The following is an 18968-nucleotide window of genomic DNA, read 5'->3' on the forward strand; positions in this document are numbered from 1 at the left end:
ATGAACAATTAGGGTTTGGATGTGTGGTTGCCAAAATCTTATGAGCAGTTCTTATAAGATTTGGGCCCCAAATGGCAGTCATGATCCTGTGAGATTTCTCATCTCAAAAAGTAGAAATTTTACAAGATCATCTGTTGTTTGGAGATTTCCACCATTTTGAGTCATGATGTCACAAACTGGCTGTTCTCACAAGATTTTAGCAACATCTGCCCCGGAACTGGAAAATAGGTCCTTTCTTGTTTTGGATCTTACTAGGAACAAAAAACAGCAGAGTTAGTTTGAATCTGAGGAATCTAATTCAAACTCCATAGAAGGAGTCACACAAAAGCATCCAAAGGTAGAATTTGCTCCTCTTTGCTGTAGGAGCATTCACAGGAAAATTTTAACATACAATTTTTTTTTAAGTCTTAAGCAATAGACCCATTCTGAGTATTTTCCCATGCTACTATTTTATGGAGGTGCTGGAATGTAGTTGGTAAAACAGCCTTGCAGGCAACTAAAAATCTATGGTTTGCTAAATATTTTAGGGAAATAGCTTCAATTTTGGTGTGATTTGTCAGGATATCAGTGGTGCTTGTCACCAGATTGCTTTGCAGATCAAACAGTTTATGAAGCCATGGAGAAAATATTGTAATTGCTTATTATAGTCAAAAAGACAGAATTTTCTCCTTTGCTGCAAAGATAATTGCGGTCACACCTCACTTTTGTCCCTAATCAGTTCTCAAGTCTTGGGCCAAGTCCTCAAACAGTGTACAGTAACATGCCAGATCTTTCAAAAGTCTGTTTTAAATCAACCAAAGTTAACATTACTTAATAGTTTGGCTTTATTAGATTCACTTACCATTTTCAGGTGTGTTGTAAGATACATTGTAGTGATATTTAAATGTATTTGAAAAATTATTATTATTATTATTATTTTGCAGAAATGCTATTGCAGGACTTTGTAAAATATCATTCCTCAGATTTAAGTTATGTTTCACAGTATGCATAAAATAATGACTATTAGAATACTGCCAAGCTTTTATAAAATGCGTTTACCATTTCTTAATGTTATTTATTTGCCTTGTGTTTAGAATATTGCATGGGAAAGTTTATTTTGTGCATATACTTTTTATTTTACTAATATATTACAAGCCATATCTCAATGACCCCTGTACATTTTTCATGCTGTCTTACTCCCAATGGCCTCTGTGCATGTAAGTAACCTGTCAAGTGACAATGCCTCTTTATTTGCTTCTTACTGTTTCCTTTCAATAACTCCTTTTCTTTATTAGCTAGTTGCACAGAAACATTAAAAGTTGTTTTTAAATGTGTCCTTGTGTTCCTCATATCTTGTGTACAAAAAATCATTTTCCACTTGTGTATGGAAACCCTACAGTCATTAGGTAATCCCGTTTAGACCAAAGCATATCTTCTCCATGCTGCTAGTTTGTGGTTAAGACATTAATATGCACCATTTTTGTTGTTTGTTTGTGGTGTTTGTCGCTGATATGTATTTCAGTTCAGGAAGAATAAAGGCTAGATTTTTTTTCCAATGGGATGAGTTATTTGAGGGTTAGATAGTTAAAGTGGCAGAGCTGGTTAGCACAAAATAGATATACAGCTCTTTCTAATCTTGAATAAACTCATTAGCTAATTTAAATGAATTCAAGTTACAGCAGAGGCGTACTTCATCTTTGTAGGTTCTTGGAGTGAACAAAAATATAGCCAGAACCTTCCTCTAAAAGTACATTTTAATATTTGGAGAAACATTGAGGGAGATATTTTTCTTTAAATTGAATTCAGAATGTTTTCTGACAGACTAACAAGTTTGCAAATCCGTATATTTTCTAAGTTAAGAAGTCTTAAATAACTAAACTGACCAGTTTATAGTGTGACCAACAGTGTGTTGAAGTAGTTGTACAAAGGTTTCTAAGTACATTAAATGGATCTGAATTGCAAACTACATTACTGCAATGACTACTGGGATTAATTAAAGCCATAATATAGTAGGCTTCTTTCCTTCCTTCCTTTTTTAGACCAGGCTTGTAATATTGGTAATTCTTGTTAGAATGGATCCCCCTTCTTTTTCATAATTACTGATTGCCACAATCTTTATCTCTAAATTAAAGCATTCTTTATAATTAGCAGCCTCCTGCCTCATTCCTTCATTAGAATTTTACTGAAATGATTTTGTTACCACAAACATTCTATTATTGGCCATAAGGAGGAACAGGCTTATTTTAATGGAGAAAACTTGATTTGATGCACATACTGTACCTTGGCAATTGACAATGATCAGATAGGCACTGCAGAAAATATATATTGCAGTTAAATTAAGATTTTACTAAAATGAGATTTTTTTTATATATATAAATATGCCCTCAATATGGTAGAGGTTCTTTCTTGTGCAGAAATGTCATCACTTTTTGTTGCAAATCTTCATTCAGTGTCCAAAGTTTTAAAAGCATGTGAATAAAAATAGCACGTGTTTGAAGAGAACTCTACTTATAATTAACATGGTAGTTGTTTAAAGAGAAAACCATAAAACATGAATTCAAGCTACTTGCTTACATATTTCTCATAACTCTCTGATAAAACATGATTACTAAAAGTAGCCTCTACCTTTAGTGTAAATAGATGTTCTCATATTGTATTCATGTTGGTCACTGTCTGTATACTTTATTTAGTACTGCTAATTTCCTAGGCATGCAAAAAATGTGATGGCATCCCATTTTAACTCATTGTCTGCTGAATACTGCATGAAATGACATGCAAGCTGTTCCGAGCCTTTCAATAGGTTTGAATGTTATTACATTTTTAACCATTTTTGTGGACTTAAAAATGAATGTTTTTATTAAACTTGCAACCATAAAATGTCTAATTAAAATATATTTCAGTATTGTCAGTTTACATTTTTTAGAAATGTGGTTTTGGAATGCACATTTAATATGGTTACTAAAATTTCAGTTTGGCATAAATGAAAATCTGTTTCTTAACTCACTTCATATACGTTTTTCTCTTATCTTTCTATTTTGTGTTACGTTTTAGTATTTGATCAATTAGATCTCGTCACATATGAAGAAGTAGTAAAACTGCCAGCATTCAAAAGGAAAACACTAGTCTTACTAGGTAATTTTGAGTATACCTTATCATTCTAAACAGAACAGTAATTTTAACAGTATGTTTTGAATCTCTTAATGGTGGTGAATATAAATTTCCTCTTTGTGTTGTGGATTAGGTGCACATGGTGTGGGAAGAAGACACATAAAAAATACACTCATCACAAAACACCCAGACAGATTTGCATACCCTATTCCACGTAAGTAGCTATGTTAAATGTGGCACAAAATTATATGCATTATTTATATGATGATATGCCCAGTTAATTATTGCATGTGTAATTGTACTCTGTTAAAGCTTACGTAAAGTTAAGGGTGGTTGAATCATAATACTGGAGGGGAGAAGGAGGGTGTGGTATGAAAAATACCATCAATTCTTGCACCTAAATATATACAGCATCCCTTTCATTTGGAACATTTTCATACTATTCACATAAAACTTATGTTTTTATTGAGGCATCCTTCCCCCAAATGTTTGGCATTTTAAGGTTTAAACCTAACAGTCACTTTATTCACATATATTATCTTTTAAGTATTTAGTTTTATGTGTCTGGATCAGTCAAAACAGGAGAAGGTCTCAAGGTCACAAAATTCCCGTGAAAAGAAATGTAAATTGGACTTCGATTAAACATTTTATACATTTACCTTATTTCACTGTTTTACATTACTCTACATACAGCCTTGAGGTCTGTTACTTTAAGTTCCCGTAGAATTATCCAGAGATGAGGATAAGAGCAAAGTGCAGTTCATTTTACTGTTTGCAAATAAATTGTTACCAAAATCCCTGATTCTCCTTCGTGACCTCGCTGCCACTATAGGATTTGCATGCCCTGCCACAGGAGCCACAGAACTCTCTGCAGTGTAGTTAACAACTGGGGAGCACACATTTATTCTTCAAATTCAGCATTCTGAGACCAGGGGCATAAACCCCTCCCCCAGCTAGCTGTCCCCAGTTCCACTCACAGAATCCAACAGATCCCCTTCACGGGGGCTCAGACACGACAGTGATGGTTATGGCATAAGAACCTAGACAGATTTATACCTTGTTAGCTTTTTGTTTTATAATTAAGGTTAGATGAGTTGTAGTTACGGGAAGTTCATTGTTTTTACAGTTAATGTAGCCCTCGGTGTTAATTTTTAAAACCTCTCTGTGCTGGTGGATGCAGAAAAATCATAGGGGTTTTAGAAGAGTTCTTCTTTGCACACAAACTCCTTGGTTGTGCTGGTTGCTTCAACTGCTTCCCCACTAAACTCCCTCTTAGAACCCCTTTATTATGGCTCCCACCCTCTCCTTTTCACTGAAGCCATTTTTACTAAGGTCACCAATGACTGACCCTCTCATTGCCAATTTTACAGGGCTTCTCTCTCTCCCTGCTGCTTTCAACAGTCAATTAATTCCTCTCCTACCACTCACTCTCCACCTGTGGCTTTTGAGATTCTGTTTGTGTGCTTGTAATTCTCCGATTATTCAATAAGCCTCCCCCCGGGCAGCTCCTCTTTCTCTGTACTGCAGTCATGCTGATGTCATTCAGGCCTCTATCCCAGGTCCCCTCCTTTTCTATATATACTCACACACACTCTCTCTTTCTCTGGCAAATTGATCCATGGTCATGGTTTAAACTACTATGTACAGTATATGCTTATGACTCCTAAAAATCCCTCTGTCATGCCGTCTGGAGTGGTTCACAGCCATGAGTGCCAGCCTCAGGGCAGGCTGTCAAAAAGCAGGACAGACACCCCAACTGGTGGTATGTTCTGTAATTAGATTTCACCAACCCAGTAACAAATGTGAGCTTGTGGATCACTGTAAAAGTCTTACCCTTGGGTCACTCTTGGGCACTCCGGTCTATCTTGCCACCCAGGCAAGTTGGAGTTAGTGATAAATGGTCACTTACATCAAAAAACACAACATATTCAGGTTGTTCCCAGTCCCAAGAGACCAGTCACTTATCCCCAGATCAATTTGCACCTTAGATCTCACACCAAAGACAACACTGGTAGCCAATCTTAGAGTAAACTAACTAAGGATTTATTAACTGGGAAAAAGAAACGAGAGAGTTATTTACAGGTTAAAGCAGGCAACATATAAACACAAATGAGTTACAATCTGTGGTTCTGAAAGGTGACAGAGATGTTGTAATCTTTCCACTGAATGTCTTTTAGGGCTAACCCAGGTTGACCCTGGGGATCTCTGCTTTTACTTCTTAGCTCCAGCCATTGTGAGAGTCCAAACAGCAGAGAGAAAGAGCTATTTCTTCTTGTAAGCGTCTTTATATGCCCTTCCCCCAGAGTTCAAACCACTGGTATGATTGCTCCTGCACATAACTTCATGGGTGGATTGGGCAATCAACAGTTTTTGTCCTACGTTGTCCCATTTAGTTTTGATAGTCCTTGATGGGCAGAGGAACCACTCTTCCTGCCTAGGTTCACAAGTTCAGAGCGGGCATTTTTACAATTATAAAGCAAAACTTGCATATTACTTTATAGCATGGTATACAGCCATTATAAGTTAGATTAATGTATTTAGCAACTTATGGACATCTTTACAAGTCTAACACCTACTTTGAACAATATTGACATATGGGTGAGCTGATCTGGTTTCCAGTTGTGAATTTCAGTGCTCAGTTGACACCTACAGCCTTTGCAATTGCTGGCACCTGGTTTACCAGCATCACTCTCCTCTTCCCACATTCCTTTGCCCAACAGCCCCTGGCAGCTGGGAGAAGCAATTGCAGTGAAAGTTCTGCACAGACTCTACAGCCCTGTGCTAGAGCAAGCTCAGTGGAGAATCTAGCTACCAAACTCTTCACACAGGCTCGGAAGAAAGGTGTTAACTGTGATGCTTCTAACTTGACCATATTTGGGTGAATTGTCTTGAATACACCAAAAGACACATCCCTGACATTAGGGTGACACTCCCCACCCCCGCCAAATTTCATGTCCCTGTTCCAAAGTATGGAGATACGAGAGCTTCTGAACTAAATGGTTGTGTAAAAAAAAAAAAGTGTTATAATGGGAAGTGTTGGGCAACCTTAACTATCGTTGATACTATCAGCTCCGCCTATAGTACCAGTGGATACAAGGTTGAGGAGAGAGGAAGAGGGAGAGGATGAGAGGTGGTGAGGGAATTTTGGGAGGATGGGGCCAAGGCCTTAGAGGTGGAGAGTCGGAATGATGCCTTGAAGCCCAAGATTAGATTGAGACAGGAGAGGCAGGATGGAGTGCACTGGAGACCTCTTCTTGCAGAATTTATCAAGGTTTGAGGAGGGAGTTGAAGGCAGACAAGAGTCACTGGGGGTTGAATATGCAAGTGTCTATCAGGAGGGTTTGTTCACCAAGGAAGAAGGAAGGCTTGGAGGATTTCAAAACCCCTTTCTCTTCCCTGTGCTTGAAGCCTACGCATAGCCGTGATACAAGTTCCAGAGTCAATTGAGTTACTAGTGTCTTCCACCAAACTAAACACCATTCTCTGCTAGCAATTATACAGAAACGGGACAGAGACACACACACCTTATGCCCCTCTCCCTGCACCTTTGAAGTTTAAAAGAATCATTTAAATAATAATTGATGGTTAACGTAAGCCTTTGTCGAGCAAGTGAATAAAACTTTGAAAATATGTAAAAAATAATCAAGATTTAGAACAGTTTGGGAATGGATTGTTACATGAATAACTATTAATAGGCCAACAAAAAATCCACATTTAAATTGTGTCCTTTTGCATTCCTTGACATTTCAGACACAACCAGACCTCCCAAGAAAGATGAAGAAAATGGAAAGAATTATTACTTTGTATCGCATGAGCAAATGATGCAGGATATATCCAATAATGAATATTTGGAATATGGCAGCCATGAGGACGCAATGTACGGGACAAAACTGGAAACAATACGGAAGATCCATGAGCAGGGACTAATTGCAATACTTGATGTAGAGCCTCAGGTACTTATTGGAAATACATAAAAATGCAAAACTTATCAGAGACACCTGAATTTTATTTTGTTACATTCTATCGCCAGTCATTTTTTGACTATAGAATTTAAGACATATAGCTCATCATACATTTAATGTGAAAGGTTTTTAGTATGTGGGGCAGTGGTTCCACACAGGAACTTCAGTGTATGAAATCATTTTCTACTGATTATTAGGGTAAAAGTAAGAAGTAGAAATGAGCTCACCATTTGTCTTGGCAAGGGACCAGTACTGCTATGAAAATCTGCTTATTGCACACTTTAATATAATAAGGGAAATTATTGTTACATTGTTGTTCACTGTACTTAGCTGTCCATTGAAGCAGCTGATTGTCTGTGCTGGCCAGCTGTAATGCATTAATATGTTCAGCCCTAGATTTCACTTTGATACCACACACAGGAGGGAATTTTGTTCTGCATTGTCCTGATTGCCCCCTACTTCCCTGCTGTTACTAGGTCAGCAATCCCAGAAATAGCATTCTCTGTCAATCACTGATGCCATAGGAAGGTGTTGCCTATAGAATGGCTACAGCTATATTTATTAATGTCTTTGTGTGTGTTATAATAGCATCAGTGAGTAGGTAAATTCACGAACTCAAAGAATATGAATACTTTATTCACAGTGTTGCAATCTTGATATAAAATCCTAAGTGGAACATTTTGACTAATTTCCTTTGGAACCCCCCACGTTGATATGAATTTCAGTTGATGGCCGAGTATTTGTATGTTTTATTTTTAGCTGTGGTGCCTTTGAATTCATATTCAAGCAGGTTAAAGGACATGGGGAAACAAGAGACCAGTCCTGAAATAACTTGCAGGAACCAATTAAAAATAGGAGCAGCTGAGCCCAGAAGACAACAAGCCTGACCGTTATTTTTCCTGGGTTATGAACTGTCTGCATTCTTTTTCACCAGTCACTGCTTTGGTTTGCAGGGCTCATCCCCCTGTGAGCAAAATTAACTAGTTGTGACCAATATTGTCTGTTTTCTCTACACTGGCTCTTCTCTTCTTTTGTGGCTGGATTCATGAGATCACAGATTTGGTTCTGGACGGTGCAGTTGATGAACTTTGTTTCACCTAAGTGGAGACTTTTTCAGAACAAAAATAAGATATCTGACTACATTGTATAATGCAGCTCACCTAATTCGTTAGAGTCATAGTAGTACTTGTCCATGAGCCCAGTTCTAGTTAATTACCCTGTTTCTGTATTCCAGGTTCAGGCATCCTCCATTCTGTGAGCTTCCCTGACTCATGTACCCATGTTTGCAGGGTGACCTCTTTTTTCTGTAGAAACAATGCATACCTGATAATACCTGAAGGTGGATTTCAAGTAGCAGAGAGGGACATCAACTCAGCTGGCTGTCAGGCTGGTTTAAAAAACAAAGGGCCACTTTGTACTGCTTTGGAGTGGAATAGAAGTGTCTTTCACTCTACGTTCTGCCCAGACAGTTGAGATCAGCTAGGTTATGTTTGCTTGCTACCTACCCCAAGTTTCAGTCTGGAACAGGCCAGGAGGAGGGACTCCCTGTAGTAGGGCCTCATTTGTGTCACTCATAAATCATTGCTGTTTGAGTCAGGTTACACATAACCATTGTCTTTACATTTACCCTTCTGCATAGAGGTAGCTTGTGGCCTCTCTAGCAGGGCCATTGGTCTCAGTTTGATTATTGAATTATTAGTATGTTCAGTACCCTCACACTTTGAAAGCTTCATAGTTTCCACATCAGAACATTTTTGCTTCAGCAAAAATAAAAATAAGTTTATCTGTAGGTTGAACAATATTCTCAACCAGAAAATGTTTTCTTATATTTTAGTCAGCATTTACTATAAAGTACAATTTACATTTTGACCCATTGAGAATAACCATAGCAAAAGTTTTTCTGGCTAATGCAAATTCTTTAGCTTAAATATAAACTGATTTTTAGTTTTTTCTGTAGGAAAAATACCCTGCATATGAAATCTTGGATGCTTACCCTGGCAGTTCTTTATGATGATGAACTTACAGTTTGGGCCCCAATCTTGCAAAGACTTAGTGGAGTAAATGTGACTGTAAGCTTAAGCACATCTGTAAGTCTTACCAGGATCAGGGTCTTAATTCTTAATATTTCTTGATTATATTTTAAAACTGATCTAAAGTCTTGTTAGTTCTTCCCTCTGTTTGTGTATTTAAACTTGTATCCTGTTGATTGATTTGTTTCTCTTCTCAAGTATTTAATGTTTTTTACATAGGCACTGAAGGTCCTGAGAACTGCAGAGTTTGCCCCTTTTGTTGTTTTTATTGCTGCACCTACGATTACCCCAGGCATTAATGAGGTAAGGCTTATTACAGGTAAATGTTTTTATCAGGGGAGACAATTATATGGATGATTCAGTATGTGAATAAGATCAACATTTTAACTGACCAGTTGTCTTTTATAGTGGGGTCAGAACACCACTGAAGTTAAGATTGAGATGATCTTACTGAATAACAAATGATTTTTCCTACGTTTAAATATAAACTTGAGCTGCAAGGATCCATGCACTGTCACTACTAGGGAAGCACTTCATAGTACTCTTAGCTCTTCACATGACAACTTTAACATCAGCTGATATATAGATCAGTATTGATCATTTGATATCCTTTTAAAATATATTGTTCAGTTTTATTTCCTCCCTACCTAAAAGAATTGTTTCCAAAATCCTTGCTGTGGCCATTGAGCCAGCTAATTGGTCAGCTGTCCAAGAATTTCCAGTTTCTGAATCATTCAATCTACTTTACTCTTTCCTCCCCAAGTAGAAGGAGGAAGCTGCTACTAAGTTTCATCTTTGAGAAAAGAAATCCCAAAGCAATGTACCAGAAACTTGCTTATTACATTCAAATAACATTTTTCAGAGTAGCAGCCGTGTTAGTCTGTATCCGCAAAAAGAACAGGAGTACTTGTGGCACCTTAGAGACTAACAAATTTATTAGAGCATAAGCTTTCGTGGGCTACAACCCACTTCTTCGGATGCATATAGAGTGAAACATATATTGAGGAGATATATATACACACACATACAGAGAGCATGAACAGGTGGGAGTTGTCTTACCAACTCTGAGAGGCCAATTAAGTAAGAGAAAAAAAACTTTTGAAGTGATAATCAAGATGGCTCAGTACAGACAGTTTGATAAGAAGCAAGTGTGAAAATACTTACAAGGGGAGATAGATTCAATGTTTGTAATGGCTCAGCCATTCCCAGTCTTTATTTAATCCTGTGTTGATTGTGTCTAGTTTGCATATCAATTCCAGCTCAGCAGTCTCTCCTTGGAGTCTGTTTTTGAAGTTTTTCTGTTTTAAGATAGCCACCCGCAGGTCTGTCATAGAATGGCCAGACAGGTTAAAGTGTTCTCCCACTGGTTTTTGAGTATTATGATTCCTGATGTCAGATTTGTGTCCATTAATTCTTTTGCGTAGAGACTGTCCGGTTTGGCCAATGTACATGGCAGAGGGGCATTGCTGGCACATGATGGCATATATCACATTGGTAGATGTGCAGGTGAACGAGCCCCTGATGGTATGGCTGATGTGATTAGGCCCTATGATGATGTCACTTGAATAGATATGTGGACAGAGTTGGCATCGGGCTTTGTTACAAGGATAGGTTCCTGGGTCAGTGTTTTTGTTCAGTGATGTGTGGTTGCTGGTGAGTATTTGCTTTAGGTTGGGGGGTTGTCTGTAAGCGAGGACAGGTCTGTCTCCCAAGATCTGTGAGAGTAAAGGATCATCTTTCAGGATAGGTTGTAGATCTCTGATGATGCGCTGGAGAGGTTTTAGTTGGGGGCTGAAGGTGACAGCTAGTGGTGTTCTGTTATTTTCTTTGTTGGCCCTGTCTTGTAGGAGGTGACTTCTGGGTACTCGTCTGGCTCTGTCAATCTGTTTTTTCACTTCAGCAGGTGGGTATTGTAGTTTTAAGAATGCTTGATAGAGATCTTGTAGGTGCTTGTCTCTATCTGAGGGATTGGAGCAAATGCGGTTATATCTTAGAGCTTGGCTGTAGACAATGGATCATGTGGTGTGTCCTGGATGGAAGCTAGAGGCATGTAGGTAAGTGTAGCGGTCAGTAGGTTTCCGGTATAGGGTGGTATTTATGTGACCATCGCTTATTAGCACAGTAGTGTCCAGGAAATGGACCGCTTGTGTGGATTGATCTAGGCTGAGGTTGATGGTGGGATGGAAATTATTGAAATCATGGTGGAATTCCTCAAGGGCTTCTTTTCCATGGGTCCAGATGATGAAGATGTCATCAATGTAGCGCAAGTAGAGTAGGGGCGTTAGGGGACGAGAGCTAAGGAAGCGTTGTTCTAAGTCAGCCATAAAAATGTTGGCATACTGTGGGGCCATGCGGGTACCCATAGCAGTGCCGCTGACTTGAAGGTATATATTGTCCCCAAATGTGAAATAGTTGTGGGTGAGGACAAAGTCACAGAGTTCAGCCACCAGGTTAGCTGTGACATTATCGGGGATACTGTTCCTGATAGCTTGTAGTCCAAATATCAAATAACATTGTGATACTTGGAACTGTGAAACTGGAATGGATACCTGCTTGTGAGAAATTAAGTGTTCATGTTCAAAGAGAGTTTATGTAAATAAAGACCTCAGGATTTAGCTCAAACCAGAACAAACAAAACATTTATAACCAGCTCCTTCCTTTTTTTTGCTCTAGTAAGGTGTTAAGTGTATTTGTATCTTAATAAGAACTTTCTCTCTTAGCAAATCCCTCTTCCATCTCTTTGATCCTGCAGGGAAGTGATAATCCTGTGTTTGTAGCAACAGTCTGCTTCCCCAGACATAATGTGTGTGATAACACAATTAGAATTAGGACTTCACTACAGATTCTTGCAGATAAATGATGGGCCAGAAAGGATAAAGATGGTCAAACACAAATACCATAAATAATTAGTAAAATGGCAAGAAAATTATGGGAAAAAAGTGAAAGACAAATGACTTTGTTTTAAGTAATGAGGAGTCCGGTGGCACTTTAAAGACTAACAGATTTATGCCCAAATAAATCTGTTAGTCTTTAAGATGCCACTGGACTCCTTGTTGTTTTTGTGGATAGAGACTAACATGGCTATCCCTCTGATACTTTGTTTTAACTGTTAAGTTTCCCAAACACAGAAATGAAGATGTCTCAGAGCATTCTGATTTCGGCTATGTTAAAATGATGTAGTGATCATTCCTCTGAAACATTGCTGATGTTATCATTTACTGTAAATGTATATGAGCAAATATTAAAATGCTGCATCTTAGTCATTTGTAATGGTAGATATTATTTTGCACAGCAGATTGCATAACTGTTTTTTAAAAAAAAAACAGCTCAAGAGCGTGAGAATCAGTCCTGGATTGTTATGCAACTTTTCTGATTATTTTACCTGGAGCTATTGTACAACTCATTGTAAATGCACAAAAGCCCCTGAAGATCTTCAGTACTATTTTTGCCTTTTTTTAAAAAAATCCATGTGTCTTTTGGCCCAAAGTTATTACAGAATTATCTGATTGCTCCAGTGTGGTGTTTCAAATCTCCTACTCTGAAATACCAGTGGTACTTTTCTTTTAACCATTCAGAAGTTCATGTTGTAGAATGTGAGATGGGGGAGAACTGGGAGGGTTAATATGAGAAAGCAAATTGCTGGTTTGGGATGTACTGAGCTACAGTGTGGGCATGTGCAAGATTGGGCTTTTTTCCCCCTCATTGAGATGGAAGACATAGGGGAGTTAAACCAAGAAAGGTTAGGGTTCAAATATTTAGTCTCATTATTATGCTCTTGTGCTGTATTTCCTTTTAAGTTTTGTTTACTTTTTATGGCCCAGATCCTGCAATTCGATCTGTGTGGCATAAAAATTCATCCAAGTGGACTCCATTGCAAAGTCAGAGCCATGCTTTAATGTTTTGAATACTTGCTAAAACTGTCACTGTCTGTGAACCACTAACACTCACTTTAAAAAACAAGTAATAACAGTGGACATTAATGCAATCTGGGGTCCTACTCACCTGGATCTGTTGTGCTGCATGAGGGGGAATGGAATATATACAGAAACTGTGGTATGATGTGTCTTACCAGACTAGGTTTTCGTGTGCATACTTCATATTTCCCATTCATTTTTTCTTTTACAAAAGATTCATTTGCATAAAGAATAGCCCTTTTGACCTTTTTATCCTGCTTTGTTTCATTTTTACAAACACCTGACGCGCAAACATCTGTAAATGACTGTCTTTTTTCCTTATGTTTTTTCTTGAATTATCATCTTTGCCTTTCTTTTCATTTTCCTGCACTCTTATTCATTTTATATAGCTGCCAAAATGGTGCAGAAAATTGCCTGTAAGTACCAGCTAGGACCTGATCAGATGCAATTCTGATTATTTTAATAGATTTAGATTGTAGACATCCTTATTTCCACTCAACATTACTTTTGCCGTTAGAATAAAAGTATAAGGTAATAAAGACCTAGACATCTGTGCTAAAGCTCATTCAAATGGAAGGATTATTCATTGGCAAAAAGAAAAAAGTTTAAAGGATAGCCTCAAAAACAAGTGAGCACAGAGACTTTTATTCCTACTCTAGGAAATGCACATTATGACTTTGTGGTTGACACGGTTCAAACAGCCTTATCCTGCAATGCACAGTTGAGCCATTTTAACCGACTGTAGAATGCATGTACAGTATCTCCAGTTTACAGGGATCCCACTGTAACTGAGAGTAAAGACACAAAATACAGTGCCTTTCTGGGTAAATATTGGATGGTTCTCATGGTTTTATGAGGCACAAACCAAGTGCTTGATACCACAAAACATGTAATAATCCCCAGAAATGCATGGCCTGAAATGTCTTACTGCCTGGCACAATTAAAAATACAAATTTTAGAGATTTCAAATGTCCTAGCACATCTCTAGTTTTAACATTTTAATTTTAAAACAAAAAATGATATCCCTTCTGGTTGCCAAGCTAACCTTCACAATGTAAAGAGAGGTCTTAATGGGATGTTAGCTTTGAAGCCTGATTATGGCCACTTACATGCTAAGTGACATAAATCCTTTAACTGCTAATCAACTTACCAGAAACATTTAGCCAAAGCTGTTATCCAGTGTGGCTAGATATATATCTTGCATTCTGATATTCAGGTTTTTTTAAAGGACGTGTGCACAAACAATGCTGTCAATTTGGAATATGCAGATAGGTGATAATTCTGTTGTATATTCAAATTAGAGGTGGGACCAAACAAGAAACCTTGATCTGGCTCCTCCTCTTTGAGGAAGTTTGGACCCACTTCAGAACTTTGCAGCTCAGGCCAATCCTTAATTCAATAAAGTAAAAGACGTATCCTACATTCTTGAGGACAATAGTAAAAGTACTCCTCTGGCAATTCCGCATCACTGTGCATGCGCAGAATTCATGTCCCCTGAAGATTTCTTTGCTTCCCCACAGAAAAATGACTTCTGATGAGGAAGCAAAGGGAAGCCACAAAAGCAGTCATCCGCCCCTCCCCGGCAGTGCAGGCAGGTTGGTTCGGGCACCCGGAGCAGCCAGTAGAGATGTAAATCACCACCCAAGGGAGGGTGGGGGTTGCAGAGTCGTGTGTGTGAGAGGGAGAGAGACACTCTGTCCCTCTCGCTTGCTATTGCAGCATGCTTGGCATGGAGGAGCAGGGCTTCGTGGTTTTTCTGAGGAGGTAGGTGTGGGACAGGCTCTGTCCCCTCAGGCAGAGCAGAATGTAGCAGCCTGCGTACTTAGTGAATTGTTCCCATTCTCTTTGTGAATTCCCCCAGGAGTATAAAACAGGTGTAAATGTTTTAAGGCTCCTTTACATTGCCAGAGTGGTGTAAAGGACAGTATCGGCTTATAAATGCTTCTGGTGCTTTAGTGATTAGAACTGGTCTAAATTTTTGGACTGAAAAAAATTCCTATCAGAATGGGCTCCATGAACTGTTTGCTACTGACCTTTCTGGAGATGGTCAGTAGTCAATATAAATTGTGAGTTTGATTCCCCAGCCCTCAATTGCTGTTCAGTTGCCTAGGATGTAACACTGAGCATATGTCTGCATATATTTGTTGACTAATAACTAGAAATAAAGGGTCAAACCTAGTTACATTACTGTTAGGCATGGGGGTTTGGGGATTTCCTCCAATGCTCCCCACTCCAATTCTCCATCCATTATATTGTCGTTGAAATAAATTACCAAAATAATTGAAACCAGAGTGATTATATTGCGTTATTTTGACAAATAAAATATGCAGAATTTTTCAGAATTTTATATCATGCATAGAATTTTTTATTTTTTGGCGCAGAATTCCCCTAGGAGTAGGTAAAAGTAACATTTTGCATTTCCATGAGGGTAAGTAGTGTAGGTCTCCCAAAATGCAATCTCCTTAGTTGTCTATAAAATATTACGTAGGAGCAACAGTGACCGTTAAATGCTATAATCTAATAGATATTTTTGAAATACCCTCTTTGTTTTTGCAAAATCTAGGACCAGAGCCAAGTAGAAGTAAAGATTTGAGAACAACTCTTCTCATTCTTTTCCTGTCTTCCTTTTTTTAAAGGAAATACCCACATGTTTTACAGATTCCCTGCAGATTTCTATTTTCTCTGCTAATTTACCATTATAAAATAGTGTAGATTAAAAAGTTTATATCCATACATTTACTGAGTATTACTGATACTGGCATGAAACTGATTGTGAAAACTTACATTTGTGTCCCCAGTTCTAAAACCTTTTATATTATAACATACAGTATTAGTCCAATGGCTTCAGGTTTATACTCATTTGAAATATACAGTGTCCAGTACTGTGTATTTTTAAAACATTGGGGTTACAGACATAAAATGTACCTTTTAATTAGGTATCTTGAAAGTGCTAAAAATGTAGCACTTATACAAATATAATTTTTCACTTTGTAGATCAATTTAAACACAAAGGTGTCAAATGCTCAGCTGGTAGAAATCATTGAAGCTGTGTTGAAGTCAGTTGAGCTATGATAATTGACGATAGCTGAGGATTTTGCCATGGTTGCTGCGTTATTGTAGGTGTTCCAGTGGTGTATTTAGCACAACCTAAGGTCTCTCTTTATCAGTAATTGACTTGAGAATAGCATAGGACAAATCTGCACATATTGTTTTTCACATGTGCTTGTTTGGGTGCCTAATACTCCTTAAAAGGACATTCCCTGTATACGTCTGTGTGAGGAGCACTTGGCTACATTTATGTTTGAATGTAGTGTTCAAATATGGAGAGAGTGAGTCACCTTCTGTTGACTAGTGGGGACTGTACAGTTGTTAGGAGCTGCTGCTTTTCTGAAGCGATTCAATCAGGATCTAGAACTGTACTCAAAGAAATGGTTAGTTTCATGGTATAGGAAAGGAAAAGTTCCTCATCCCAGTTTCCTCCCACTGAATGCTGATTTTCAGATGCCCCAAAAGGTGCAGCTTCCACATCTTTTTTTTTTATTATTCAGTGCAATCCCAGATACTTGATCAGTTGAGGAAAGGGAACCCAGTTGACCTCTTAATATAAAGACTATGGAAATCAAATTTTGTGGCCCAAATAATTTCAAGTAATAAGACCACTCAATGCTGCTCTGTGCTTTATAGCACTGGAGTGCTGGGCTGCATCTATTGGTACACTAGAGAACTGAACCATTGCTAATTGAACTGGTGGGATAACACCAGGGTAGGTTCTAACACTGCAGTGTGCCCATACTGGCCATATTGTTTTGGGAGTAGTTTTGCCCCATTTCCATATTGCACTGTGCGATGACATTTCATTTGCACTGACTCCTGGGTACCTATCCCACAGTTCCTAGAAGCAATGGCTTGTGGGAAATTTCAGATGATCTTCTGGTATCCTGAGGGAATTGTGAGAAGAGAGTTTAAACTCCCATCATTCATTCTCACCACAGAACTGAGGCAGCAGGCCCCCCAGGGTGAGGGGGGGCGTGAGTCATCCATGCCACAAGCCTCCTGCAACCCTGCTCCATTTGGAAGCCCAGACTCAATCAGTGAATCCCAGAATGTGAGCAGTGCTGGCCTTGGAGGAGCGTGGCAGGAGCACCCACAAAATATGATTCCAAAGGCCATATATGATAACCTGGTCTCAATTTAGGGCAGGTTCCCGACACAACTCCCAGAAGAGTTGGAGGTGGTGAAACTGGTGCAGCTATTTTTGGTGGGCTTGAATTCCACCAGTAGAGTCTGGAATTAGAATAGTCTCAGATAGACCATAAGATGTTAGAAGAGGGTTATAGTAAAAGAGAAATTAGAAAGCAATAGAGTGAGAATTTCCTTAGACTGTCCACAGTAAATATTTATTAAAATAAAAGGAAGTGAAACTCGAAGACTGATGCTGAGTAGTAATAGATATTACAGAAATTGTCCGAAAACAGCTGATACTTGAAAACACATCCTGTCATGTTTCCAGTATCGATGTCTGGATAGATGCCAAACAGCTTGTATTTGTGAACTGGGTATGTTTTCATTCATGAACTGGCACTCTTTCCATGTTTGTACTGGTTCTTACTTCTATTTTTTTTTTAATCCTCATGCTTATCCCCTGTCTGTTTTAACCCTTCCCACAAATTAGATAAGTGTCCTGATGTGTCTTGAGTAACCTCTGTTGAGAATTGTGATTTTGTGTAAAGTTACAAGGGAGAAGCAAGTTAGTTTCTTCCTTGTAACATGCATGGAATTTGACATTATGTAGAGGGCATAAGTCATTCATGAATCCTTAGATTAGGTTTTATTTTTGCTGTTTCCTTCTCTGTAACCAACAAACAGAAAACTGAACAAAAGAATCTAATTTATCTCTCTTGCTTTCTTTTCCAATCATTGTGCAGGATGAATCTCTTCAGCGCCTGCAAAAGGAATCTGAGATCTTACAGAGAACATATGCACACTACTTTGATCTAACAATTATCAACAATGAAATTGATGAAACAATCAGGCATCTGGAGGAAGCCATTGAGCTTGTTTGTACAGCATCACAGTGGGTTCCAGTCTCCTGGGTCTATTAGGTCTTTCACCAGATAACTGAAGAATTTTATCAATACTGGGAACCACCTCATACATGGAAAACCTCTTTGTTATTGACCTTGTGTCAACAGATCTTGGCCCCTAGAGACTACCTAGATGTAGTGTGACCTAAATTTATAATTATTGTCATGTCCTAATAGATAGGAGGAGAAAAAAAATTAAACACTAATTTAAAGAGACAGTATCTTTTTTAATCAGTTCTCCTAAACTTTAATAAAATATATGTTTCAATATATGTATTATTCAATCTTTTGGAATGTTATATTTTTGGAAATCATAGCTTATTATTTCAAAGGCCCCTAAAAACTGCACAAAATAGATGCTGCTTTCTATAATCTATTTTAATAATAATAATAATAAATGATTCTGTTACCTTAACTTGGGGGTGGAACACTACATTCTATTTAGAGTCTGATTTTATGGATTGGGATACCTTGCTTTCCTTTATTTATTTGAAATAATTAGTCTAATGATTGCAAAACAAATTCATAAATTTTAAAGGCCTTTCTTTGCTTTTTTTTTTTTTTTAGAATAGTATTTTTAAGTATTTTTATGTAACATCCAGATAATGTGATACTGTCTCTTTGAAGAACTCTGTAAACCTTTTAGAGATTTGAAATTGGGTCTTGACTCTTAATGCATGTGGACAGTCGCAAGCGTTCATGCCGTTGGTGTATCTGTGTTGAAAAAAAACCTGTAATCTACAGCAAAATACATTCCGTTCATGGGAAAACGTACCCAAGGGAATAAAATAAAATATTATGACTAAGTTGTAAACCTATGCACATCCCTTGCATTTTGGGCAACTTTATAAAAAAAACTGATTTTTATTAATAATAATCATGTAGTGAAAT

General features: G+C 38.0%; 1 protein-coding gene across 5 annotated transcripts in view; it reads left to right on the forward strand.

The window, feature by feature from the left end:
• Positions 1–18095, forward strand: part of CASK (calcium/calmodulin dependent serine protein kinase) — a 399622-nt gene extending 381527 nt beyond the window's left edge. For 3 of the 5 annotated variants that reach the window (XM_065423823.1, XM_065423822.1, XM_065423825.1), the window contains 5 exons: positions 3031–3111; positions 3221–3301; positions 6838–7040; positions 9299–9382; positions 17919–18095. In XM_065423823.1, the coding sequence (XP_065279895.1) occupies positions 3031–3111; positions 3221–3301; positions 6838–7040; positions 9299–9382; positions 17919–18095 (626 nt within the window). The remainder of the gene's footprint in view (positions 1–3030; positions 3112–3220; positions 3302–6837; positions 7041–9298; positions 9383–17918) is intronic. The other 2 variants (XM_065423824.1, XM_065423826.1) reach the window with 1 other exon arrangement.
• The last annotated feature ends 873 nt before the right edge of the window (positions 18096–18968 follow it).

Source organism: Emys orbicularis, chromosome 1, assembly GCF_028017835.1.
Source record: "Emys orbicularis isolate rEmyOrb1 chromosome 1, rEmyOrb1.hap1, whole genome shotgun sequence".
In the NCBI taxonomy this organism is placed as follows: Eukaryota; Metazoa; Chordata; order Testudines; family Emydidae; genus Emys; species Emys orbicularis.